Source organism: Lonchura striata, chromosome 1 (assembly GCF_046129695.1).
Source record: "Lonchura striata isolate bLonStr1 chromosome 1, bLonStr1.mat, whole genome shotgun sequence".
Lineage (NCBI taxonomy): Eukaryota > Metazoa > Chordata > Aves > Passeriformes > Estrildidae > Lonchura > Lonchura striata.
Genome location: NC_134603.1, coordinates 135,732,880 through 135,749,834, shown reverse-complemented (window position 1 = coordinate 135,749,834; position 16,955 = coordinate 135,732,880). Strand labels below are relative to the sequence as shown.

Here is a 16,955-nt window from a genome sequence, read left to right as displayed (position 1 = left end):
ACTGTGTTGCAGCTAGACCTCTAGATCCACATTTGGAGCTGTATGAGGGACTTCAAAATTCTACCAAATATTCCAGTGTGCATAATATGAAAATGAGATTTATTAATATGATCCAGCTGCTAGTTAATTATTCCCATCCAATAATAGGAAAATATTTTCAACACTGTTTTCAGTTTTGTGGCAAAGGACTCTGGAGTGGAAGGGTTAATCCTTAGTCCTTTTGTTCATCCTCCTTAAAATATGTTCTTTCTTGTGCACTACATGTAAATAAAGTTCAGAATACCATGTGTCTGTTCTTCCTTCTCCCCAAGCACTTGGTTGTACATCTTGGGTGTGACCTTGTTGTCTTTAAATGACTGGCTTCTTTGCAGAGAAGGTTGTTTCCCCAGTGCCTGAAATTTCAGCTGTGTGTTCATGTAAAGTCATGGCAGAATATGGAGAAAAGTATCTTGGGGAACTCTTTATGACTTCATAAAAAAACAATTCTTTATGTACTCCCCTCTTCTTGGTTGCTGCTTTCTGACTGCATTAATTCCATAATAGATTTCTAAAAGCATTTAAAAGTCTGGTACTTTCTTTTTCTGGGTAACGTTCTGCTGTCAGTGGTAAAATTTGTATTGATTTTTGTAGAACCAGAATTTCCAGAGGTTCCTTCCTCAGCAAAATCAAGATAATATTTTCTGTGCTCAGAAGAAGTCACGAGGATATACTTATGTGTAAGCAGTATTGGTGCCTACTTAAACTTGACTGCAATTTCATAGAGGTGAACTTATGTTTGTTTTTTGTTCTTAGTGTTTATAGGGAGAGAGCAACAGCTACTGCCAGGCAGAAAATGTAAGCAGATTACTGTACATCTACCAGTCTAGTTCACTGTGCATTGTTTGCAAATAGGATGATTTATTTATAAAAGTCTTGGATTTGAGTTTCCCAGGTGGTAGCAGTGATAATCCACCCAAAGAAGATATTGTCTTTTAGTTTAAAAATAAAACATTTCTTTTTGTTGTGAATTTGATCGATTTCTGACTGCCGCCACATTCATAACTCTGTGTGACTGACAGAAAATAATAATTTAGCAGAAACATTCACAGCCTGTCACTTGATCTGACACTGGTGTGATTTGTGCCTCTGACCTTGGAGAGATGGTCTGCCTTTGGAGTGCATGCAGCTGCACACATGGCCTGGGACTTCATACACTTCTCCATGACTTTTAGTGGGTTTTCTATGCATGAGAAATGAACGTGCTCAGGAAATCACATTCCTTGCCCACAAAGGTTTGAGCTTAGTATAATCAGATCCAGAACATGTGGTTCTAGACCAGATTCAGTGGTATCATGGAGATTGGTTTGCAAAGGTGAAAACCACAGAAGTTCAAGGTTAAGCTACATCTGTAGTTTAAAAATTCCTTGTCTATTTGATTTTGACTTCCTTTTTAATCTCAGCTGGAAAGCTTAAATTATTCTTAAAGACTAAATACACTAAAGAATACAGGTTCTTAACTGACTGCTCTCACAGAATTTCATAATTTGTATGTTGCCATAGAAATGGCAGCTACCAAACACAGCTTTTTACCATGTACAGTGTCTGCATAATAGGTGCAGATACCATTCAGAGTTTTAGACAGACCTCAGCATTGAAAGAAAAAGAAGCTCTTCCTCTGATGCTTCACAATGTAGCTCACTCAGGTATGTTCTCACTCTCAGGATTCTTCTGGAGAGACTCACAGGAGACGGTTGTGCTTATTTATCAGTGTGTGTTTTCAAAATGAATGTTGTGGCTTACACATATGAAAGGGCATGAATGCATTGCTTAGTCCTCTGCCCACCTTGTACATCATTTGAGCTGATGAGGTATAGCATGAAGATGATGCTTAAGAGACCATTGAAGGAATCACATTGGTGCCAAAATGTAGTGATCTTTGTGCAAATAATCTACGAATATGTAGTCAAGGAAATAAAACTGGAAACAGATCCCTGGCTTCTGGGAGCAGGTTTGAATAATGTAGTGTCATGTAGACAGCCCTATAGCTCCACCTATAGAAGCCATGGCAGGAGAAGGTAGGAAGAGGCAAGCATCAAAACTTCAGAAATTGAGAAAATGCCTTTGTGCTTATGCAACTGCCTCAGTTGAAGAAGACCTGGAGATTGGTGGGAATTCAGGCAGGAGTGGGTAGTGCCGGGATGGGGCTGGAGAGGCTGAGAACCTGGGAACTGCTCCCTCTGCAGCCTTGCAATGTTAGATCAAATCCCAGTGTGCCTCTCCTTCCACTTCCAGTTGGAAAAATAGAAACTGAATGTGAGTCTGATGTGAGGCTGAATGAAGGAAAAGGCATGCAGTATTTTGTGCAAGTGCATTTATTTATTACATGTTCTAATAGTTTTGTCAGTAACTGACTGAATAGGATTAATAATGTGATAAAGCAGATTCTAAAGGCAGTATCTTTATATATTTCATGTATACCAGTAACTAGGGATGGTGGTCCAACAGGCATAACTAAGTTGTTCCTTTTGAAATACAGTTATTAACCAGTAATTACGTGTGGAAGTAATTTTCATAAGTCATGTCTGTTCCAACATTCTGGAAGGAAATACTCCAAGGGGACCAAAGCAGTGTGAGCAGGTCTGTATACAATGTGCCCTGCCTTCTGCCCAGATATAATTAAGATTATTAAATAATGTAAATGTTTTTTTTCTTTTGTTAAGCACTTGACAGGTGATTTAAGGGGAAAAATTGAGAAGAGATGGAAAAACCCACAGAGTTTCTCAGGCACAAACAATAAATGGAACTACTTGATTTCCTTGCTAAAATATTCAAGAATGGTAAAATCATCTCCTTTTTAGTTAACGAAATAATGATGATAAAACAGGAGCAGGATTTAGCCCTGGAAGAATTGTATAACAAATTCTGTAGGAGTGGAAGAATAATGAGGGTGTTGGGCTCTCAGAGCAGGGACGTTTATTTTTTGATGTTGCCTAGCAACCCTGAAAACAAAATTGTAATATTAACTTGAATACTATGAATTTTTAAACCCATGTGTATTTGGGGGAAGGTGAGGAGGAGAGTAAGCGCCAACAATATTCAGGAAGGAATTTTTAACTTCCATTTCAAGCTTTTAGCTTTTTAGAAAATGAACAAAATCAAAACATCCCAAATCATCCCTCTCTAGTAAAACTTCCTCTCCTGATGCAGATTAAAGGTGATTTTCAGTTGGAAGAAGAAATCTGATAAGCAGCTTTAAACTGGTGGAATGAAAAGCTACAATTTATGTATGTCATAACATGCTTTAGGAAGTTCTTTTCACAAACTTGCCCTTGATTAACTCTTCCTAATAATGCTGCTGTTTGCAGTGTCTAAATCAATTACTTTTAGAAGCACTTTTAGTATGTTTTGAATATCCTTTGCTGTCCTACACTGTCTGGTAACAACCTGCCTCATTCCTTTTGACACATGTATCTCTGTTTAACTGTGAATCTCTGCCTAAGCAGGGCGATCTTAAGAGACATCATAGACAGCACAAGAGATCCATACTGAAAGAAAAGCACTTCTCATTAAGGAATATTTATTTAAAACATCTATGCTATTAAGCAGTACAGTTAAAAGTACCTTTCTTTTCTTTCCAAAGGGCTTTTGTCCAGGGAAGCTCATCTTGTGATTGAAAATAAATTAATATTATGTGGGATTATGTTTAATTTACTCTCTTACCTCTTACTTGTCAAATTTGCTCTCAATTTGTCTCAAATTTGTCTTATTTGCTCTCTCAAATACTCTTCTTTGTCAAACCTCTTGGATGGAAATAATTAGTGTTGTAAATAACCAGTTTTGGTTCCCTGCTTGAGTGGAATTGGATGATCCTATTGCCAGTTAAAAGAAACAAAATTAAAAGCAAACAGTGTTTGATCAATGGAAGAATTTTCTTACCAAAAGCTTACATGTAAAATAATTTATGGAAATAAACCAGCATAGCTACCATATATTAAACACAAGCAATATTTAGGCTTTATGACTGTCCTTGGGGGAACCTGCTGGCTGCAGCACATCCATCTGACAGTCATTTACTAGAACTGTTTTGGTCAGTGATAGAAAGAAAGCACAATCAAAGTCAGCAGAAGTCCCTGCAGCAGTGGTGATCTGGAAGGCTCTGAAATGGTCAGCTTGGGACGTTAAACCTGAAGCAAGCAGCATTATACATCCTTCCAGAGAGCCAAGCTCTGTGCTGGGGTGCCAGCAAGAGAACGTCCCTCGCAGGCAGATCACAGGAGGGGAGGTTGTCCTGCTTCTCCTCGGCTGTAGCAAGAGTCCCATGCATCTCTCCCTAGAGCAGATGGTGCTGTGGGGCACTCCTGCCTCATCAAGGCCAGTGGGAAGTTGGCCATTTGCTTGAGCTGGAGCAGCGTGGGATTGTCAGCATGCACAGTCACACATGGAAGCCAGAGGGACAATTCCCTGGATTTCACTACAGATCAATTTAAAATAATAAAGCCTAGCTTTAAAATATGGGAGCAATGTCTTACTCAGAGGCATCATGTATTCCTTCTTGCTGCCTGGTTCCAGCAGGCTGCCACATCAAATCGTTGATGTCTTTGAAGAAAACAGGACATCTCTTTTCTGGGCAAACCAGCCATACTTGCAGTGACCTGATTGTGCTGGGGGATAGTCTAGAATACCTGTTCTTCAGTGGCTTCTCTGCAGTAGCTGTCCATCTGGGCACTCCTTGCTCAAAGTGCCATTTTTCACTCTGATTCCAAACTAAACCAAAATAAATTAGAAAAATATGTTGTCTAATGCAGAATGTATCTTGAAATAGGGATTTAATGTGAAAACCATTTTTTGTTAGATTTATTCATAATTGCAAGCCATTTTTTGTTAAATTTGTTCAGTGGAGGACCCCTCTGGCCTCCATTGGCAAATTCTAAAAGCTGCCTGAGATAAATGAGTGTGTTCATTACAATCAAAGTTACTGTGAAGTATGAAGATGCTTCTCTCTAGCAGAATTTATCTCCTGCTCTGCTGAAGTCTTGAACGTCTCCAGTATTTTTGCAGTCCGATGGACATCAGCTTTCCTTATCTGATTGTTTTTTGATTTGTGTATCTTTGAAGTACTCTGATTTTTACATTCTTTGCTGTGTTCTCTTACCTTGCTTTTGAGTTCTATATATGAACATATGATGGGTAGATGCTTCAAAAGCTTTTTAAGAAAGAATGAAGAATAAATTTGTTAAATTACATCATTTATTCCAAAAAGTCAGTAACAGGCAGTATAATTTTGGTAAGAAAAGCATTAAGCATGTAGGTTCTCCCCCTGCTGCCAGAAGACAGCTCCCCTGACTTGAATCTTGGATCAGCATGTTGGCTCCACTGAGCAGTAAGAGAGGAAAAACAGGAAGAGAAATGTAAAAATTATCTATAAGCAAGAATGTCTCTATATATAGTATAAGTTTTCCATGAAGCACCAGCCAGTCTTTAAGAATTAATGGTGAATTGGCCCAAATCATGCAGTGCTTACAAACTACACTGAGCTTGCTGTTTCTGCTCCAAAGAGACATAGACAAGTTTTCGTTGGAATGACAGTCTTGAACAAAAATTATCACTTCCATTACATCCAGCTCATTTTACTGGTTTCAGGTTTTTTAATAATCCTATATTTCTTGTTACTTAACAGTTATTACAAATCAAGTGTAAATATTAATAAGCAGTGAAGCTCATTGATTTTGCTGATTTGGGTGGAAGGAAGAAGTAGATGTTACAGGATAATCGGAAAATAAATTAAATTACTAGAACACAGCATACAGGGAAATAAGACCTCTTTTCCCTTCTAAATGCTTCTGCTTAGTTCTGCAATTGTAATCCTGACAACACAGAAAGAATGAATGGTGCTTGCTCTTCTTCCATTTGCAGGCTACTGCATAGGAATTGATAGAAAAATGGACAAAGATCTTTACTGACTGCCCCTCCTTTGCTTACAGCAGCAAGTGTGTGAGGACACAGAGGGTCATTAGCTTCATTTTTAGAACAGGACAGCATCTTGTTTTCCACTCCAAGGAGGAATCTGAGGCAGGATAGAGAATTTGTTCTCAAGGCTGCACAGCAATGAACTCTTGATCACATAAGACAGTGTGAAATGTAGGAGCACAGCCAGTCACTACCAAGCAATTGAGTTTTGCTCAATAGAAGGTCCAACATTAGTCTTTACAGCAGGGCATTGCATGTAAGGAACTGCAAGAGCACTGCTTTTTTAATGATACTTAAAAAGCAACCAGGAAATCAGAACCTATAAAGAATGAAATACGAGAGACCTGGAAATGCTGATGGATTTGCAGAATACTGGAGGTATATCAGTTCCCTCCAGTAACACCAGGTTGGCTTTCAGCTCTTTGTTCACAAAAGAAACAGTACAGGACTTTGTGTTTTCAGCTGTTTCCACTCAAACCTGTTTTGTTGCTGCTGGCTGCTGTTGTAGAGGATGGAGTTCTTTGCTTTCTTCGTCCCATGATGTAGGAGGATGCTCTGTTTTATTAGTGAACTACTGGTAAGAGATGGTGAAACTTTTTTAGGCAAATTTAGCACCATAGTGTTGGACAATTAAAGTATTAAAAAAGGGCTGATGATGAAATTGTGTACTCATGGTTCACAGGAACCCACACTTGGTGTCACCCTGGTGAAGGAACTTTGGGTGGCGCCATTTAGAAGTTACTATTTTCTGTCATAATACACCAATTTGTCGGGTATGGTCAACAAAAGCTGCATATCTTTTGGTTAAAGATGACCAATTTTGGATATATCTTTTATGTATTTGAATTGTCTTAACTATCCATAACAGAGAGACAGAATTACATTTTTCCTTAATTTATGCAGAGCACCATATTGCCTGGAGTAAATCCAGTGGTTACTATGAACAGGTGAACTAAGTGAGCAGCAGACAAGTGTGAAACCTGTCTGAGGCTTATTCAGTAGTCTCTTCTTTGCTTCCATTGCAAATAAGGGATTCTTGTTGCTAAAATATGAGCGACCTGAGCTGCTGCTGGTTTGGCAGGACAGCAGCAGAGCTCTGCTCATGGCAATAAGCCTGCAGCCCCTCTGAGCTTCTTGATGGCTGCATTATGCAGAGTATTACTGAGCAAAAGGCTTTTCGGGAGGCAGCATCCTGTGGGTAAGGCATGCTGGACACAAGTTCCCCCTAGTGAGAGGATCAGTAACAGCTTCTGCTCCAGGAGGCAGCTGTAGAAATAGACATGGAAGGTACTGAACTTCACCAGATTATGTACACGTCTGCACTCTGCTTGTGAATTTAAAGGGCTTGGAGGTTATAGGAAAAATATGGTAAACTTTATGTATTCATCACCCTGGTCCTTCCTTTTATTTTTAATCAGCACTCTATGTCTCTGTTAAAATTTTATTTCACATTGTTGTGTAGTTCAATAATCGGTAGTATTCTCATCATCCAGATCTTGCAGAAAAAGAAAAATGACAAGGTTAAAGATTACAGAGTTTTTTAACCAAATGGCATTTTAGAGACAAGATAAGAGCAATTTGTGACCTTAAAGGCTATTTTTCACCTTCAGGGCTATTAGTATGACTTCTTCCCTGGAAGTGCATGGATAGGGTTAGTGGCCATGTTAATAGAGAAAAATGAATCTACTTCTCGTAGATTTTCCAGAAACTCCCTGTAACTGTGGACAATTCCATTCTATTTTTCCTGAAAATGTTTCCCTAAGAGAGGTAAATGAATGACTACATGAAGATGTTCTGTTACAGTAATACATGCCACATATGCAAATCTGTGTACACAGATTTTGGTCCTTTTAGTACTGTAAATTAAAATTACTAGTCTTGCATGGCTTTCTTTATGAAATAAGAGATTATTGCTACCCTCTACAGACTGGAAATTATACTTGAAAAACTGATAATTACATCAGTAATTCCTTTTCCCTGAACAAATTCAGTTTGGTTGCAAATACAATTGGCATCTGGCAGTAGTAGTCATCTAAGTCTAGAAACCCTCTCAATCACGTATTCTTCTAAACCTTTCACTGTATTCAGTTGGATTTATTATTAGCCTAAGACAGTGGTCTTACATAGGAAAAATCAGTAATAGGGAGGAAATAAATACTCAAAAAAGCCATTCTTGTAGAGGGTTTGCACAGGTGGATAATCTAAGGAACAGAGAAGTAATCATCAGGATCTTTAATGTATTATAAAAACAACAAACCCAGCTGCAGCACCTCTTCTGTGTGTTCTGTACTTAATACTGAGTGTTCAGATGACTGTTATCCATTAAAATGCTGTTCCTTAATCCTAAGTGACATCTAATGAAAAGCACCATTTTGGGAATTACAAGTAGGAGACTTATTTAAAGGAAGGGGAATCACAAGTACACGATGCAGCTTGCCTTTCAAGTGAGCATTTGAAGCTGGGTAAGGGAAACACAGCATTCCTCCCCCTTCAGCACAGAAATAGAGAACTGCACTACAGAAATGCAGAGGGGTTTGTCCCTTCTGTGTACACAGAGCAGCATCCTGGTAGTGGCCATCAAAATATGTGAGGCCTTAAGGAGGCCAAGCCTTCTATTATGGCACCTACTGGAGGTGCCAAGCCAGGACTGAAGGTTTGGGAAACACTGCCTGGCCTCTCAGTGATTGCCCTTCATGTCGAGGCCAGCAGTTCTGTGGTTTGTTCAAAGAGGATGAATATAGGAGCAGTCTAAAACCCATTCTGGGTATTTATTACATCAGAAACTGATGTGACAGTCCCAGAATCAGGGATATTAATGAATTACAATAGGGCGTTCAGCTGGTTCAGTTATGAAGGTCTTCATAACCCAACTCTTGGAATAAAAGTAATCTTCATGAAGTAGATGAATTCTCAACTAGTGCAGATTGCCAATCTGGACCACACAAGCGTTATGTGAATTTAAACACATTGCTTTAAAATTGTTAGTCTTACTTATTTTGGAATTATCAGTTTATAATTCTAAAAAAAAATTAATTTTGTTTCATTTGAGAAACATGTTTTAAAAAACTCATCAACTGTTACCAAACAGTATTCCTGGGGGTATTATACAGATACTGAATGATTAACAGAGTTAATCACAGCAATGATGCAATGTAATTCTCCTCACTGACAGTAACTAAGCTTGCTGTCTGTATAGGAAAGCCATTTTGAGGAAACCTTTTCCTCTGTCTTCTAGAAGTTGCCAGCCAGGGCTGGTAGAAAGGTGGTGTGTAGATATCAAGTGTAGTCAGAGAGATGTCTCTTGAACTATATTTTTTAAGTGGGCTATCTGCATATAATCAGCTTCAGGAATATCCATCTTCAAAAGAGGGGAACCCAATAGGACAATAAATATTTTCTTTTGACAGGTTTTGAAGATTTACTAGTTTTATTTAATCTTAAAGGTTTTGGGTTTGGGGTTTTTTGCTTCTGAGAAAACCATGGGTGCTCTCAAATGCCAGTGACCAGAAGGCACAACTTCCCACTTCACTTCACACACACAGGCCCTAGTGCACATGGATAGTGGACATTGTTACTGCTTGATTTTCCTCTTGCTTGCAGAGAAATATGTGAATATCTGTAACATCTTCCTACAACTTCTACATTTACAGGGACATGGCTGAAGAGTAGTTTGGGCATTGTACAACAAGAAGGAAATCAGTTGACCTGGACTTACATTGCACCTCAGCTGGGCTACTGGGTTGCAGCTATGTCACCTACTATCCCAGGTAAGATGGAATTGGATTTTACTGATATTTGCAGCACTGGGTAATTATTTATTTATATATAATGTTTATGTTTTTCAGAATGACCTCATCTAAGATGCCACAGCTTGATCACTAATGGATTATTAGAAAACAGAAATCTGAAAGTAAAGAGTTAAATCTTTTCAGGATTGTGTGGGGCAACCCTCAAAATATCTGAATGGGGAACATTTCAATGTGCTTCTGCTTTGATGCATTTGTGTCACCACTGCCTGGTAGAGCCATTACTAGAAAACAGTTGGAGTGATAGCATCAGTGTGTTGGTGTTCCAGCAGGTAGAACAGGTGCTGTGAAGTTTCTGTACAGAAACTCAGAGATATGAACTTGCCCAAAACCAGCATTATCCTGGGTTAGACACTTTGGATGGATGGATGGATGGATGGATGGATGGATGGATGGATGGATGGATGGACTGACACTTTTTTCCTTTTGCACTGAAGATGCCCATTTTGCCCTGAGTTGTGTTTTGCATCCTCTTGGTGACTGATTAATTTACACTGTGAATAACTTAGCCTAGAAGTTCCAGGAGGTATTTTACTGTGGCATTAGTACAGAGCTGATTGGTTGCCATCTGCAAACCTCTTCACATAACTGTAAAAAATGGCTTTGAAAGAGGTATTAATTATATGTGCTTTGCAGCTTTATTTATGCTGCAAAGCAACTTCTGCTTCCTTTTTTCTGTCTGTGTCTGCCTCAGATTTCTTGGTAGAAGCTCTTCAGTCAGCAATAATCTGGAATACCTCTGTGTATAAATGAGGCAATCAGCCAATCAATCAATAAAAAAAAATCCAACCCAGAACTCCTTACAGATTGTATTAGGCTTTCCAGATAACAACCTAATCCAATAGAAATGAAAACATGCTTGCCTTGGCTGTGCAAGCTCAATAAACTAAATATAACCAACAAAACCAAACTCTTGCATAAGGACAGATTTTAAAGTCTCCTCATACGTATCATTAAGTTGTTTCATAATATGTGAGCTTTTTATTTGAGGTTCTTTTAAATGATAGATATTAAATGCTGGAATATTCAGCTGATTCATTGCTGAACAGAATTTAGAGGTGGGTGCAGATCTGAATAAGCTTTCATCCTAAATCTATTGGAATTTTACAAAATTTTACAAAATAATTGTTCTTGAAGAAAAAGTAACTGCTCTGAGCCAAACATTTCCCAGTACAGCTCTGCCCCAGATTGCAAGGAAGTTACAATAGTCATGGAATTGTGCTTGTAATTCTGAGATTACAAGGCCTGTAACTCTTAACAAGAGAATGCTTATTTGTCCTTGTGATTTACCTTGTATGGCAGAGTTTCTACTTGTGTTTTACTTTTTCTTCCTTCTAGGGCTAGATCTGAGTTCCTAAAACTTTATTGCAATGAAAACAACATTTTCATGAAAAATTCAAGTGATTCATCTTGTCTTCCTTTTCCTTAATGTCCTAAAGCAATTGTAAAATCAATTATGTAATGGTAGTGGTGGGACAGAATGTATAAATATTTAGATTTCCCAAATGCAATATTTTAATAAGTTAATTAATTTTGCATATTTTATCTCCTTATTGAATCTATTTGATTTCTAATCTCAAAAATGGACAAAAATTATCTTTGTTTTCCTAGCAGTGGCTCTACAGACCACTCAAGATCAACAAATGAGGTTTTGCAAGCTTTATGACTAGACCCTCTAAGTTGGCCAAGTTTGTTGTCCTTCACAGTACATGCATGTTAGTCTGCCAGCTGGTGCTGTACCTCCTTGCCCATCATAAGGATTTTACAAACCAACTGGGTCACACATGCATAATTGTGAACAGATGTCCACATGTGTGCATTCCTTTGTTTGTTAGAACATTTACTAAGCATTATTTAAACCTGGAGTTACAACACTGTTTCACTAGTGGCCTTTAATTAAAGCTACAGAAGATCTGCTTGGCTTGGCTTGATCTAGACTTCAGACACATCCTCCAGTGAATCCTGTACACACTGTCTGTACTGTTTGGTGTGAAGAGCCACAGATGAGCAGAGCAGCTGTTGCCCACAGTGTTGCTTTGTGCATTACAGTGCTGGGAGATACTGAGATGGATTTTCTCCAGTGGCAAGAGCTTTTTGGCACACGGTGTCAACATTAGGACCTGGAAAGCAGTATTCACTGATGCATGCTCCCATTGAAACTAACTGCTTTTCCACAGAATGAGCTACTTGGACTTAAAGTCATGAAAACCAGCACATGCTTTCTCCACAGCTTGCTCCCTTCTCCAGAGATGGTCTGTTCAGTAGGCATCAGGGCTATGAGCAGCACTTGCTTAACACCCTCATAATAAGGGAGAGTGTCCCTCTCCTTGTTCAACTGTTGTTCCTCTTCCTATTTGCAGATTGGTACAGGTCTAAATTCTCTTTTCTGGCTTCCAGGTCCCGTTGTAACACACGACATTACCAGCTATCACACAATGTTTCTTTTGGCAATTTTAGGAGGGATGGCTCTCATACTTCTAGTCTTGCTGTGTCTGCTTTTGTATTATTGCAGGTAAGAGTCACCATCCTGGTTACTTAGTTCTTGTTGAAAATACAAGCTTTTTTGTGTTTATGAAATGAAAAACTTATGTATTGAAACATTTTTCCTTTGTGGGGAAAAAAGGCAAGCAAACACTTGAAAAAGAAAGAAACATCAAATTTCCTGTGTTCCTAGTTACGTACAGCATATAAATCTCTGCCTTTGGGAGGATGGTAGTCAAGTGAATCACACACATCTGTACCTATGTTCTCTATGTAATTTCCTATCAAACATGGGCATAGGTTCAAGATCTCTGTACCTTTATGCATTTGAAAATGATCTATTAGTGTTGTAGTAAAATGAATGCTAAATTATCAGCAAATGCGTACTAATGAGTGATTTTATACTTGCCTTCTCTAGACATTTACTCCAGTTGTAATTGGCACTTGAAATGTTTCCCAAATGACATTAGTTATTCTTTAATTTTATCTTCGCTGCTGGGATAAGCTTTTAATTTTTAGATTATGTAATAAAAGTTCAATTCCCCTAATACTAATCACTGCTTTAAAATCTTCTGTTAAGACACACTTATTTCTCTTGTTTCTTCATAAATTTCTAACGTCTTTTGTTACTGCCTTTTATAGAAGAAAATGTCTAAGACCACGTCAACATCATAAGAAACTACAGCTTTCAACAGCACTGGACACTTCTAAGAAGGATCAAGCAACCTCAATGTCCCATATAAATTTAATATTTTCACGTCGTGAGTCAGAATTTCCAGGTGGATTGTCCGTTGCTAGCAACGGACACGCTGAAAACTCAGGGGCAAAGGAATTAATCAGTGCTGTCCACATGGAGATGGTATCACCTACTGGAGAAGCAGATATGCATACACCTATGCTCAAACACTCCTTCAGTACTTCCCAGGAGTTTAGCTCCCGAGAGGAACTGCTCTCTGACAAGGAGAAAGACAAGAGCAGAATTTCCTTGGATGACCTGACTCCCAGTGGGTCTCTAAGAAAAGACTACCACAAGTCAGCAGATAGTTTTCCTCTAAAGACAAGAAAATCTACAGAAACAGCTGAAGGCTATGAGTCCCCTATCAAAGATGAGTATAGGAGAAGTTACAATGCTATGCTGTCTCAGCCTTTATTTGAAAAGCAAGAGAGAGAAATTCAAGTATCTATGAACCATATTGCTACTGGAAGTAAATACAATATTCAGGAACAAATATACCCCACACCTTCAGCCCCTGAAAAAGAGCTGCTGGACTGCAGACCTACTGATTGTATGATGTCTCGTTCAGTTGATCACCTTGAAAGGCCTGCGTCTTTCCCTCGACCAGGTCAGTTAATCTGCTGCAATTCTGTCGACCAAGTCAACGACAGTGTTTACAGAAAGGTTTTGCCTGCACTGGTCATCCCAGGTCATTACATGAAGCTGCCTGGAGAACACCCTTTTGTTAGCCAGCCCCTGGTTGTCCCAGCTGACCAGCAGATTGATATAGAAAGACTTCAGGCTGAGCTTCCCAACCCTCACGCACGGCTTTTCCCACACCCTGCCCAGCAGCTGCAGCCCCAGCAGTTGGCATCCCAAGCAATATCTCAGCAACATTTGCAAGATGCAGGTGCAGCTGAGTGGAGTCAGCAAAATGCTTCCATGTCTGAATCTATTTCCATTCCTGCCTCTCTGAACGATGCATCCCTGGCTCAGATGAATAGCGAAGTGCAGCTTCTTACAGAAAAGGCTTTGATGGAATTAGGAGGTGGAAAGCCATTGCCTCATCCTCGAGCATGGTTTGTTTCTTTGGACGGGCGTTCAAATGCTCACGTCAGACATTCATACATTGATCTCCAAAGAGCTGGTAGGAACGGGAGTAACGATGCCAGCTTGGACTCTGGTGTTGACATGAATGAACCGAAATCTGCCCGAAAGGGAAGAGGAGATCATCTGTCTGCACCACAGAGCCACCCCCCCGTGCAGGAGCACCAGCAGAGAGAGCGGAATGTTTCAGATAGCACAGCTTACACACAGCTTGTGTACTTGGATGATATGGACCAAAGTGGCAGCGAGTGTGGAACAGCAGTTTGTAGCCCTGAGGACAATGCTCTCCGATGCCTCCTAGAAGGCACCAGTAAGAGAAGTGGTGTGCAGCTGCCCAGCCTGCAGGAGGAAACCAGAACTGTGGATACCAAACCAGAGCCATTAACTAGTCCTGAACATGGAACATCCATTCAAGATGATGATGATGAAGATGAGGAGGATGAGGAAGATGACCAAGGTGAAGATAAGAAGAGTCCTTGGCAGAAACGAGAGGAAAGACCACTAATGACTTTCAATCTAAAATGAGCTATTGTGAAAATCCACCCTACAGTGGAGTATAAAATTGCCAAATATCCTTTCTGTGGAAGTGCTTGATATTTTTTTTTTCTTTTTTTTTTTTTTTTTAATATTGTGGAGAGAAAAGAGAAAAACAAACTGTGGTGAGCAACATTTGAAAGAACTTAAATGCATTACTGTGTAAATGTTAGAAAAGAATTAAAATCATTCCTCTGATTTAACAGCTGCCTCCAGTGAGATAGCTGAACAAAGAGTGTGATTGTTATTCCATATACTTGATATTGGTCATCCAGGATGTTGAAAATATTGACAAATTGTTTTGGTTGGTTTATGACCTCAATCTCCTTATGAATAGGAGCTGGTAAAGCTTTTGTTTTGTAGGCCAATTTTATGTTGATAATGCTACTGAAAGTATCTTAAAAACAGGAGTTTGGCACATGGTGTCCAAAATTGTGCATTATCTCAATGAAAGGCTATGCATTGCTGCTTTTAGTAATATTTTGCTTATACTATGCTTTTCTTAATTTTACAAGTTGGTTGTAAACATATTATGTCCTTTATTATGAACTACTCAACAATTTATTTTAATGTACAACTGCAGGAAACTTGAGTAGCATCCCTTAGCATTGAAGCCTTTTTATGAAACCAAACTGAACTTTGTGTCGACTAAGATTCCTCCAATTCTAGTACCATTTTCTCAAAGTGCCTTTTTTACAGTAACAATGAACAGTCCCTTCTTTTGCTAAGTCCTTTTAATTGACCCCATTTGAGATTTTATAAACTTCTGAACTTCTACCTTTTATTTTAAGCTGCATGCCAAGAGTCCCATTTTGTGCTAAGCATTTTTCATTTCAATACAGTGTATTCTATAGCTATCATGTATATTGTGGATTCTGTTTAGCCAGGATAGACTTAGAAGACATTTTAAAGGGCCCAGAGTAGCCAAGAAGATAGTTCCATTGACTGTATATATTAGTTTCCTCTGGAATCCCATGAGCTAATCATGCTCATATAAAATGGACTATCGACCGAGCAACTGGACTGAATGTGTTTAGAAAAATTTGAGGAAAACACAAATGTACTATCCAAAAGTGCCAGAATTACTCTTCTGTGCTTTTTCCATACAGAGCTGCTTGGTTATCCAAAAATTATAATTGAAAATAAACTGCAAAAAGTATCTTAGTGAATTTATTTTCTCTGTTCATGGTTATCACATTATTTTATGGTATTTAAAAATACTTTGATTTCATTTTTCCTGTGCATATTTATGCTCATGTGACTTACTTTCTTTTGCAGTTCTCATGATCTTAAGTGAATACTGAAATTTAGACCCCTTTTCAGAAAAGCATACTCTGTATCTTGATAAATACATAATGACTTGCTTAAGTATCACTGAATACATTGGAAATGAAATCCTGGTATCACCAAAATTCCCTTTGGAGTCACACTTCCCGTGGGCCAGTTTTCTTTCTGAGATTTCTGTGGGTACTCACACTTACTGCACTCTTCTCACTTTTTCATGAATTGGGTTCAAAGAAGAGGAAGTATGTGATTTCCATGTGGAATCCTTTGTATACATTCAGTTTATCATGTTTTATTCAGTTATTTTTATGCAGATTAGCAGCAGTCATGCTTACTAAAGTTATACATTATTCCAAAGTGATTTAAGTGCTATATAGTTCCTATTTAATTTGTAATAATAAGCCCCAACTAACATTCATTACTTTATTTTCAGTAAATTTCAAGGTTTTCATAGAAAGCGAGTCTTGTAATTTCCATATTACTGTATGTCTTACCTGGGAACCTGATCTCTAGCCAGGAGTTGAATCCTGATTTCCTAGTTCCCAGGTCAATGCTCCTTTCCATCCTCAAAGCCAGATCACCTTTTGTTTTGATTCATGTTTGAAAGTGGTATATGTTGTAAAAGGAATCTAAAATATTGTGGAGTGCATTGAATATTGAAATCACCATATTAGCACTAAATTACATTTTACTCATTGTGTATGTGGCAGGTCCTTTCCTGTTCTGTTTATGAATTTTGTAATGACCACCTGTGAATTGATTTTGGGCTCTGGGTTACTTATTGTCAGTTTGTGCAAGGTCTGAACAGAAAAATACGACTTTAAGGGCATAGTATTTATCAGATGTCAGTAAGTGCTGGTAATACAGTGTCACTTATTAATCAGAATGCTGCATAAGTAAACATTCTGAATAAAATTTCTGCATACTAGAATTTTTGTGCTATTTAATTTCCAGTTTTCTGTTGTCTTAAATCTGTCATTTTTAATTACATTATTTTTTCACATTCCTTTGCAAAGTTTCCATCATTGCTATCTTGTAAAGTGAGATTGTTGCTATTAAATTGCAGTGGTTTGTTTCTTTAA

At 38.5% G+C, this 16,955-nt stretch overlaps 1 protein-coding gene across 1 annotated transcript in view; it reads left to right on the top strand.

Moving 5' to 3' along the window:
- The window catches only part of FAM171A1 (family with sequence similarity 171 member A1), an 86,649-nt gene extending 69,694 nt beyond the window's left edge, over nt 1-16,955 (top strand). Inside the window, exons 6-8 of the mRNA XM_021551668.3 lie at nt 9,597-9,713; nt 12,150-12,264; nt 12,876-16,955. Of these exons, the coding sequence (XP_021407343.2) occupies nt 9,597-9,713; nt 12,150-12,264; nt 12,876-14,580 (1,937 nt within the window). The 3' untranslated portion in view covers nt 14,581-16,955. The remainder of the gene's footprint in view (nt 1-9,596; nt 9,714-12,149; nt 12,265-12,875) is intronic.